The sequence below is a fragment of the Anabrus simplex genome, chromosome 1, assembly GCF_040414725.1.
Source record: "Anabrus simplex isolate iqAnaSimp1 chromosome 1, ASM4041472v1, whole genome shotgun sequence".
In the NCBI taxonomy this organism is placed as follows: domain Eukaryota; kingdom Metazoa; phylum Arthropoda; class Insecta; order Orthoptera; family Tettigoniidae; genus Anabrus; species Anabrus simplex.
In genome coordinates, this window is record NC_090265.1 from 1498901350 (window position 1) to 1498913362 (window position 12013).

At 34.7% G+C, this 12013-nt stretch overlaps 1 protein-coding gene across 1 annotated transcript in view; it reads right to left on the bottom strand.

Moving 5' to 3' along the window:
* The window catches only part of LOC136861351 (uncharacterized), a 266754-nt gene that overhangs the window by 129412 nt on the left and 125329 nt on the right, over positions 1-12013 (bottom strand). Inside the window, exon 3 of the mRNA XM_068226128.1 lies at positions 5052-5188. Coding sequence (XP_068082229.1) covers positions 5052-5188 — 137 coding nt within the window. The remainder of the gene's footprint in view (positions 1-5051; positions 5189-12013) is intronic.

Sequence of the window (12013 nt, forward strand, 5' to 3'; positions counted from 1 at the left end):
CAGAAATGTTGTCATGAGAGGATCATGAGTTCGTTTTTACCTTCCGAATGACGAGACTACAATATTTACAACATTCCTGGAAGCATTGTATTTTGCAATCCCACTCACCGGTGGGTTTTTCAGCTTTTTTAACTATGAGAAACTGCCACTGACAGTCGTTGCACGAGAGCGGAATCGTATACGTATGTTGTAAGTCTCCATGTACCTCACACAAATCGCATTATGAAACAAAAATAATTCTTGCTTCTCTTGCCTCGGAATTCGTCAGTAATCTGTAGGTTTTACATGGTCAATAAAGGAATAAATAGGTATGGTACGTAATCAAAGTACAGCTATGTGAAAGGCAGTGATTTCGTTTGATGCTTCACTATTTCAGAATGAAGTACTGTACTTGTCAGATGGACGCACGGCGTTAATGATAAGCTGGTTGTGGCGGAGATGGAGAACCAAGACGAGACGGGAAGGGGGAACAGGGGACGTGCTCACATGCGGAAGGATACTTTTCCTAAGCTCTTAACTTTAATTTCAGTATAGACGTACGTGCAGCGGTAGCCAGTTATATCTGACGCTGAGTAAAAGTACCGTAACAGTTTTATAAACAGCAAGAATATTTTCCTGGTGGATCGCTGTATTATAGAGACGCATGAAATAGGTATTGCCGGCAAATTTTCAACCAATTCTCTTCAGTATTATGATGCCAATTTTAAGTTAATGCTCATCAAACCCGCGGATATAAAGAATAATTGTGCAGCCACAAAAAATGCGGCATAATGAAAGCCAATGTTCGGTGTCTAAAGTAGTATTAAAATGCATACTGTACAACAAAGGCATTCATATGATTTCAGAAAGCACTTTTTGAGCCTGATTTAAATTTTTGAAGGAAAAAGTGGGGATCGTCTTGGATTGGAAGAAATCCGGAACTGTAATTTTTCAGAATGAAATTAAACATACCCTTTCACGTAGTATCGCATTTCGAAAAATAACAAACAAGTCGTAGTGTGGATATCAACCGCGGAAACACGATTCTGAACAATCTGATTGCCGTTTCATACCGATTTTAATGTGTATGGGGAGTTTTCCGACTTTTATACAAAAATAGGATTTAACGACAATCCGTTATAGCGAGTAAATTTTCCGCTGTTGAGAATTCTCGCTATAACAGACTTCTACTGTATTTGGATTGAAAAGGTGGACCCTTTAAGTTACTTCTCTTAATTTATTCTTATTTATAACCCTTGATTCATTCCGCATACGTTCAAATACTGAAGTCTCATGTTACTTTTAACTTCTTGTGGCTTACAATATTTCACTGTTGTTGTTTTCATGCTAATTTGCATGCAATAATGCAGGTCCTATTCCAGTAACACAGGAAACTATAATAACATTCCCAATAATAAGCACACTTCATTATCGCACTCCAATAATGTAAGCAAAAGGCGAATGTCTATTGAAGCTTACTACCCACGAAGAAATTACTTAAAAGGAAAAAGGCGATGTCCCACATGCGACCTTGCAGCACTAAAAGTTTTCTGCAAAAAGTGGATGTCCCACATGTGCCCTTTCCATCCTAAAAGCACTCTGGACTACCGCCTTTATGCCACACTCTAAATCTACAGGGAATGGCAACAGGACAACCGCCTTTATTCTAGAGAAGCGGTCGATTATACCGAACACAAAAATGGCCGTAACTCAGAATCACAAAAATGGACATATGCCATTTTGCCGGTAAGGTACGGATTTAAATATACAAAACACAATGCAAGAACAGGGTGCAGATGTTGTTGAAATGTCATCTTTTTTCCCTTTGCATTAGGACATTGCTCAGTAGTACAGAAATTCATTCTGTGATAAAACAAATGATAATAACACATTTTTATTTTGCATTTTTTGCTGATTTGGGATGATTAGTCATTTTTTAAACTTTTAAGAAGATTTAGGTCAATGTATTTTAAATACTATTTTAAAATTTATGCATGTATTTTTTATTATCAGACTAATAAAAGTCCACAAGTGGCAACATAAACAATTAAACATTTTCTTACATATGGTTGAATGTGATAATTATCTTTCATGACCAAGCAAACTGACCAGTAATTGTTGGTGACTAAAAAAGAGTAAGGCAAAGATTTATACCTGTGAGTCTTGCGTTTCCAAGATATGTGCAGGAACACAATATAGAATGAGAGGAGAAAGTATTTCTTAACGTGTCCCAAGCACAAGGAATGCACCAGCCTTTGCACCTGCATCTACAGCCATTCATTCACCCCAGCATACATCAAGGTCAAGACAAATTGAAACGAGAAGGGATTACAAACAAGTTATATAACTTCCTGCTTCAGTACAGCATTTCTATATCCTCCCAAGTAGTTCTGCACAAGAAAAATGCCAAAAAGTGAAATGTTGTGAAGTGTATTTTTAATTCAGCTAGTGAGTGAATTTGGGAAAGATGTGTTTACAACAGATAGGCATGTTTTATTTTCTAACTGTACAGTGTTAAAGTAGAGTTATAGAGTGAATGTCAGGTCAAGGTGCAGCTTATAATAAAGTAAGAGATGGATTACAATAAAAAAAATTAAATGGATCTTGCATTGAAAGAGTAGTGCATTTGAAGGTGGATTTGAAAGTAATATTGTTATATTATGATAATGTGATTTTAGCTCTAAAACATGTACACATCGCCCGTCGCTCTCATTATAAGGTGAGATAAGTCGTAACATAGTAGATGTACTGGAAAGTGTATCTAGAATGCAAAATAAAGCTTAAAATGAAGCATCTCATTTACACTGAGAGGATGTTCGTGCAATTTGAATTATTTTGAAAGTACCAATTTAAAATTTAGTGAATAGGAAAGCTTCTTTAATTGAAATAACATTAATTATGTATGTTTTAGTATAGGAATAGAACAAATTTATTTATTTATAGTGGAGTAGTACTGTGAAGGGAAATCGAAAAAGTTGAAAATAAATTTTTAGAAAAGTAAATTGATATTGTACCTTGTGTTAAAGTGAGTGTGGAAAGGAAGTTTGTTGTACAAAAGCACATTAAAAGAGAAAAACATCCGAAAGCTGTAATGAGTGTGAAGAATAAGAAGTATTCCAAGATATTTGGGGGGGCATGCAACAAATCATTATATCCATATTTATACACACTTCCAAGTAAATTAGGCGATGATTATTTTTGTAAAAACAAGAGCTGTGCAGTGAAGAGAACAGGGATATATTACCTGTAAAACCATTGTTGCAGTCACCAGAATTCCGTTTGGTCAAATATTTTAGTCTTTACTAATTTTATAGCATTTTTTATAAATTTGGGGACATTTTATTAATCATTTTCAGTGATTTGTACATCATCATCATCATCATCATCATCATCATCATCATCCGTCCCATAGCAATGAAAATTTTGGGAATACTTACCAAAATCATTATCAATGTTTTTCAGTAACATAATTATCTGATGATTGTAGTTGAGGTCCATAACCACCCGCAATATTTGCAAAAATATATAATTTGGAAAAGTTCCACATTTGGTAGGTACTTATTTATTTCAGGCATATTTACAATATAAGCAAGCAATATTTTTGTTGGAAATGTAGGCAGTCTGAAAATTTTCATGCATATTTTCCAGGAAAGGCTGAATTTTAAAAATGTTTCGGCCCTGTATATGTATCCTGTGTAGAATTGTCAATAAACTGTAAATATTGCAAGATCAGTTCAAACATGTGCCTTGTCATTGTTTGATAAAATGCAGGGGGTTCTAAAAATCCATCCCTGGTGAAATTGTTCTTCAGCATGGAATTTTGCATAATCTCCATCAACATTACAAGCCACAAGAACATATATATTTCCTCCTGTCACTGGCTCCCACTTCCTGGCACGTGACCTAGGTTTCAAAGGGGCGCCAAGTATACATTCTGCTGCGTACCTATTTGTCTCTCAAATCACTTTGTTGCCAAAAAAAACAGCAGAAAAGTACCTAAAACAGACTCAAAATGCTTTTTGGTACCCAGCACACCCATGAGGGTGATATTTTGTGTGCTTGTGACAACCTCTCACCACAACCAGTGAACAGTGGATGAAGTATTACAGCTGAAGCTGTTTCTTCTTCATTGGTGCTGTCTGCCTCTTCTGCAGTAACCTCTTGCTTTGCATAGTCACTGTAGTATCACTACCAAAAATAACGCTTCCCGATACATCACTTCCACTAATGTCATCTATCAAAGGAGAAACCTCTGTGCCCTTAAGAGAATGAGTCGACCCAGCCATTCTTCTGCGAAGTATTTGCTTTTACTACCTTCACTTTTATAAGTGGCAAAAATTTCCAAGTTTAGTTGAGACAACTGAGAGACTCTTCTGACTAGCAGAAGACAGAAAAACTTTCTCCAGAGCAATCGCCGACGTCTGGGCAACCGGATATGGCACTTGAAGAAGAAGATAGTTCACAAAGCATTCTCAAGATAAGAGAAAGGATGTAATACCTTCTAAAGCAACTTCTTTGAAACTCAACAGAGCAAGTTTCATATTCTCTCCCTGATCAATATGAGCAAAAAGCAACATATTTCGATTAATTTTGTATTAGTTCTAATTATAAAACAAAGATGGCAGGAAAGTACAGAACTTCTGAATTCTTAAGGTGAAAAAAGATCCTGGAAAACAGCAGTGAAGTGTGTGTAATAAGCGTTCACACTTCCGCCTGCACCGGCCGTTTGTAGTACGTCGAACCAGCTGAATGAGTATAGACTACCGGTTAAGTCCGTCACCTTGGCTGAATAGTCTGAGTACTGGCTTTTAGTTCAGAGGGCCCCAGGTCCAATTCCTGGCTGGGCCAGAGACCTTAATTTTCAATGGTTATTTCCTCTGGCTCTGGGACTGGGTGTTCGTACCATCTCCAACATCAAATTTCACAGATGCAGACAAGGGCCATGGGCGTCAACTCGTAACACCTGTACTAGGCCTCTCCACAGGTCACACAACATTATTATTATTATTATTATTATTATTATTATTATTGTTGTATTTTTTATAATAAGTTTATTGGAATAAAATACTAACCTTGTTAATACGCTGTATTTTACTTTTCTCACCAGCAGGAGGAGGTTTCTTGAAAAAAGTAGAGTTCTGTTCTTTGTCAACTGGTACCATCTCGTTATCCATTCCACTCCAGGATCTGGCTATTGCAGATTCAGCCCCTAAAAAATATATATATATATGTTTTCCTATATTGTCTTGCATATACAACCAAAAGGAAGACAGTCTTTTCAAAATTAAATTTTAATTCTAAAGGATCAACAGCACACATTTTCAAAGGAACTCACTGATCTGGAAAACAATTCACTCATGTGCCTTTAAAACTTCAAGAGTAAAACCTTGAGGTGTTTCCTTCTCAGGTTTACGACAATATTTCAATATTTTTAGCTGTTTGTATCCAAGGCTTCTTTCCCCCCCATCATATAGCCTTCTTTCTCGACGTTATTGTACTGAATAATACCTTACAGTATCCCATCTAGTCTGAAACTGTACATCTTTAAAATGTTAGTGAGTAATATCATTATGAATTAGAAGATGAATTGTAATTAAAAAGATCAACCTGTGAACCAAAGGTTTATTACAATAAAGAATCTCTGAATTGATTAAAACCATAAACCTTCATTTCATAAAGCTTGATATTCCTGATGTCCACCTGGAAGGATAGAATGAATAGCCTAAGAAATAACAACATACATTATTAACCTGTCACATGCCCACTGAATGACCATTGTTGGCAACTCTACTCCAGTTGTTAGTTTACCACCAATTAGGAGAAATACAGGTGTGAATATTTGTCTTAAGCAGTGATGGATGATTAATTTGTCCCAATGAGTATATAACGTCAGGTGGGTAATTTAAATGAGCTTGATGAGTTTTCACTTTTACTTTAGGTAGTTACTATGTAAGTTAATAATTGGTGAATTTTGGATGTCTTATATCAATCAATCAATCAATCAATCAATCAATCAATCAATCAATCAAAGCAGATCTACATTTAGGACAGTCGACTACATGTCAGATCTCCTATCAGTTGTTTACCTAGTATTTTCTTAAATAATTTCAAATAAGTCAGAAATTTATCAAACATTTCTCTTGGTAAATTATACCAATCCCTCACTCCTCTTCCTGTATCCGAATATTTGCCCCAACTTGTCCTATTGAATTCCAACTTCTTCTTCATATTATGATCTTTTCTACTTACTCAATCTTATTCGTCTATTTATATCATTCCACATCATCTCTCCATTGACAGCTTGGAACATCCTTAGTCAAGAAGCTTGTCTCCTTAGTCCCAAGTCTTCCCAACCCAAACTTTGCAACGTTTTCGAAGCACTACTCTTTTGTCGGAAATCACACAGACCAAACTGTGCTGCCTTCCTTTGAATTTTTTCCAGTTCTCACATCAAGCAATCTTGACGAGGGTTCCATACACGGGAACCATCCTCTAATTGAACCAATGACTTAATAGGCTCTCTCCTTTATATCCCCACCACAACTCCTGAATACCCTAACCATATGAAGAGATCTGTAACCTTTATTTACAATCATGTTTGTGTGATTACCCCAATGAAGATCTTTCCTTACTTACAGCGATCCCCATAAAATACTTTTACACTGTCAATGCAGCAATTAAAACTTAGAAGACTACTCCTCTTAGGGTGAAATTCACAACCTCCCTTTTCACCCCGTATATCAAAATACCGTTGCCTGTTGTCCATCTCACAACATTATCGAGATCTATTTGCAGTTGCTTACAATCCTGTAATTTATTTATTACACCATACAGTACTTCTGATACCAATTTTTTACTCAAATAACAGAAAACATACAGGTTAAGAAAAACTGCCTTGAGAAATTCCCTTCTTAATCATTATAGGATCAGATAATGCTTCACTTACTCAAATTCTCAGTTCTATTTTCCAGAAATATTGCCACCCATTTGGTCACATTTTTGTTGAGTCCAATTGCCCTCATTCTTGTCAGTAGTGTCCCATGATTTACCCTATCAAAGGCCTTACATACGTCAACAGCAATACAATTCATCTCACTTCCTGAACCTAAAATATCTGCTGTACCTGAACCTAAAATATCTGCTGTATCTTGCTGAAATTCTAGAAGTTGAGCTTCAGTCGAATAACTTCGCTAAACACAAAATGCCTTCTAATAAAACCAGTCAGCAATTCTGCAAACATGCCTAATATAATCAGTAAGGTTTGGACGTTAAAGAAAAGCCATACTTGTTTCCTAATATCATTTTAACTGAAATCTGAAAAATAACTGAATGATGGGTCCCTGTCCTCATTTAAAGCAATTTCATGTTGCATACAAATGCATATTTTGGTTATTTTTATTGCTTTGGTCACAATTTGCTCATTTCAATGATACAAGGTCATATTTAGTTATATTTTGAGCATTTCTATTTATTTTGTTAAGAATGAAGTCATACTTTCCAGTGTCAACTTAGTAAAATGTAACAAAAAACTTTCCAGTCTGTCAAACACACAACAATTTCAATATAAATTATAACACTATAAACATACCTGTAAAAAAAAAAAAAAAATACACACTATTATACAAAGAATGACATGTTTCGTTCTACAAGAACATCCTCAGATTCTATCAAATCAATTAAAACATGCGTATATATGTACAGTATTGTTTACGTTGCATAAAATTGTCAATGATACAGAGTTAGGTGATAATATGAACAAGTATTGACAAATAATGAATTTACAAGTATTAACATAACGAAAAAACTCCTGTACTTATCTAGACTGCTAAGTCCGTTGTTACCAAACACTAATTCAGGACTGTGGTCATGGAGAGGCAAATGGAAAGTTTCTGCGAAACTTGAGTTTCAAACAGAGGATTTCAAAATTCTGTAGTAGGTTATTTTTCTTTCTTTTCTTGAAACACACAGTATAGGCAGCACGTTTCAAAGACATGATTACGAGAAAGAGATGCTGTAAAAACAATCACCAACAGATACTAACTGCATCTTATAAATTTCATTCCGTATTGATGGTTACACTTTACAAATAAACAGTATTTATATGATCCTCCTTTTCGATACAAAACAACCATCAATATTAGATGGGATATATCTATACATGTTTCAGCCTAATCTAAAGGCCAATCAATCAATCAATCAATCAATCAATCAATCAATCAATCAATCAATCAATCAATCAATCAATCAATCAATACTGATCTGCATTTAGGGCAGTCGCCCAGGTGGCAGATTCCCTATCTGTTGCTTTCCTAGCCTTTTCCTAAATGATTTCAAAGAAATTGGAAATTTATTGAACGTCTCCCTTGGTAAGTTATTCCAAACCCTAACTCCCCTTCCTATAAATGAATATTTGCCCCAGTTTGTCCTCTTGTATTCCAACTTTATCTTCATATTGTGATCTTTCCTACTTTTATAAACGCCATTCAAACTTATTCGTCTACTAATGTCATTCCACGCCATCTCTCCGCTGACAGCTCGGAACATACCACTTACAAGTAACTATTCTCATTTTGGTTCCATATTGAAGTTGACGTATGTCTCAAATATTATTACAATATTATAAGTCCACCTGTTCAATACAATACAATATGATCCACTATTTCAAATGGTAAAAAATGTTTTTAACATAATACATAAAAGTCAATGGTACATGTTTCACCCTCCTTACGGGCATCATCAGCCTATATCAATCTTAAAAATAATACATATAGAGTCATTCTAATCTTATAAATTATAGGTTAAAATGTTGAAAAATGATTTCGTAAAACATTATACAATAACATCTAAAACAACGATAATGCACCAAAATATGTTTAAAAAAAAAAAAAGTAAATTAACTGTTTTTGAAGATTAAAACGTGGTTAAACATGAATTTTGAGAGTTCAAAACTAAAATGGATCTTTTTTTATAATATCATTAAGACTGTGATGGCGTTGAATGTAAACACAATCATCAAAGGGGGATGTTACTTCAATTCCCGTAGTTTGAATCCAAGATGGTAAAAAAATCATAGTCAGTTATTTAAAACGGAAGTGTGAATGTATTAAACATGTTAAAATGTATACGGTTGAGATATCTGAAAGTAGAAAAGAAAATGGAACTTCTTGTAAAGGCGTTGCTAATGATAAAACGTATGTCAAAGCTAGCGGATGTCAGTAATTATGTTGGTAGTCGATTGGATTTAAAAGACAGTCAAATTGATGTTAGAATTCCGTTGAAACATAAGTTGGAAGAAATGATCAAGTATTTCTGAAACAAAAAGTAGAAGAAAGTTGGTTAAATAATACCGTACTGTACAAGAGACTTCCCGTACGTCAAAAATGCCTAAGGCGGTACTTAATCGTACGGAGCGTATTAAGTACGTCGGGTTGTTTCAGCAACGCTAGCTTGACTGAGCTTTCTACTTCTAGTATTATAACGGTGTGGCTAAGGCAGTGAAGGACATGGAGGGGGGGTAATGGTGGGTAGATCCTTGCGCGCATGTGTTGTTATTGGAGGGCTGTTAGGAGCAAGATGGGCAGGCCTAACATTTGACGAGGTGGTGGAAGCTTTAGAACAAGAAGTTCTAAAAGTTTGCGGGATTGTATTATGTTTTGAATTCACCATGCTCAATAACTTTGGAGTTAGCTCATGTAAAGGATTTTTTGCTTCCGTGGCATCGTTAAGATTATGGTCTTTGTTATAGGCTTGGTCTAAAAAGATGTAAAGATTTTCTAATTCATTCATAAGTTTTCCTTTGCCTATACATTTTAGAATAGTGAGATCTTTATCAATTGATGTAAACTGATGTCCTGTTTCACTCATGTGTGAGCTCATCGCTGAATATTTGTTGTGTTTTAAGGCATTGTAATGCTCCATATATCTCGTATAAAAGCTGCGCCCAGTCTGTTCAACATAACTAAATCCACACTGAGCACAAGTTAGTCTGTAAATACCAGATCTCGAAAAACGGCTGTTTTTATAATTGACTTTATTATGATTAAAAAATATACTTTGATTTGTATTTACTGTTCTGAAAGCAATATTAGTGTCGTATTTCTTCAGTGTGTTGGCGATCTGGTGGATGGCTGGGTTATTGTATGTAAACGTAGCGAAACTAGTTTTTTTAGGTTTATCAGGAATGAGATTCGTGGATAGTTTATATTTAACTTTATTGATTAACTGGTTAATCATTTCAACTTTGAACCCATTAAGCTTAGCCAAGTTCCTTATATAGTTTAATTCTATATTTAAGTTGTTAGGGGAAAGTGGGATTTTTAAGGCTCTGTGTATTAAATTATAGAATGACGCTTGTTTTTGAGATTTAGGATGTAAAGAGGAACTATTTATGGTTATAGGAGATTGTGTGGGTTTTCTGTAGATTTGAAAATCGAAAGTATTATTGGCGCGGGTGATCGTTATATCTAAAAAATTTAAGGACTGTTTAACTTCGTCTTCTTTAGTGAATTTTACATTAGGGTCAATTTTATTTATATTCTCTAAAACTTCGTCGCTGTTAGTAACATTTTTGTCAATAACTACAAAAGTGTCGTCCACAAATCTTAGCCATAAACATATACCTTTTATATGTTCTTTGATTTTTGTGTTTTCTATTGAGTCCATGTAAATGTCAGCCAAGATGCCGGACAAAGGGTCACCCATGGCTAAGCCAGTCTGTTGATAAATCTTACCATTAAAGGAGAAAAAGTTGTTATTCAATACAAAATTCAGGATCTTCATAAATTCATCAATTTCCAGCTTACTCAGGCTGCTATGTTTTGAAATATTGTCATAGATAATTTTGACTGTTTCTTTATTAGGTATATTTGGGTACATGTTTATGACATCATAGGAACACATTATATGGTTAGGTTGTAAGTCAAATTTACTTAAAATATCGCAAAATTTGATTGAATTCTTTAAAGGAAGTTTATTATTAAACTTATAATGTTGTTTTAGAAAACCGTGGATATATTTGGAAACTTTATAGGTAGGGCTATTACGGCAATTGATAATCGGACGTACGGGAATGTTGTTTTTATGGATTTTAGGTCGGGCTCTGGCTATTGGAATGCTGGGGTTCATGTTGATCAGTCTCTGTTGTTCCTGTTCATTGAGAAGGAATGTGGAGTTCTTAATTATAGATTTTAAATTACGTTGTATTCTTACGATAGGATCTTTGCTAACTATTGTATAAATCTTATCCTTAAAAAATTCTTCAGTTTTATTTATGTAATTGTCCTTATCCATTAACACCATAGATCCTCCCTTGTCAGCTATTGTGACTATGATGTTATTATCTTCTATTTTCGATCTCAAATTACGTATTAAAGATTTTTGATTAGAGTCGGATTTAGCATTAAGTTCTTTAGCTAGTATAGGTAATTTCTTTTTTATGTCAAATCTAATGTCATTTTGAACTTCAAAGGGGAGTTTAGAGATATTAGCTTCTACCTCAGCCACTGTGGTAATAATATCTAAGTCCTTTTTTTCACTAGGCCAGTTATACTTTGGACCTTTATTCAGGAGTTCCGTTTCTGTTCCAGAAAACTGCACGTTGGTTAAATTAACGATTGTGGGTGTGTGGACATCTGAAGTACTTGTTCTTTGTTTATCTGTATTCTGTACAATGTACACTAATATTGCTTTCAGAACAGTAAATACAAATCAAAGAATATTTTTTAATCATAATAAAGTCAAATATAAAAACAGCCGTTTTTCGAGATCTGGTATTTACAGACTAACTTGTGCTCAGTGTGGATTTAGTTATGTTGGACAGGCTGGGCGCAGCTTTTATACGAGATATATGGAGCATTACAATGCCTTAAAACACAACAAATATTCAGCGATGAGCTCACACATGAGTGAAACAGGACATCAGTTTACATCAATTGATAAAGATCTCACTATTCTAAAATGTATAGGCAAAGGAAAACTTATGAATGAATTAGAAAATCTTTACATCTTTTTAGACCAAGCCTATAACAAAGACCAT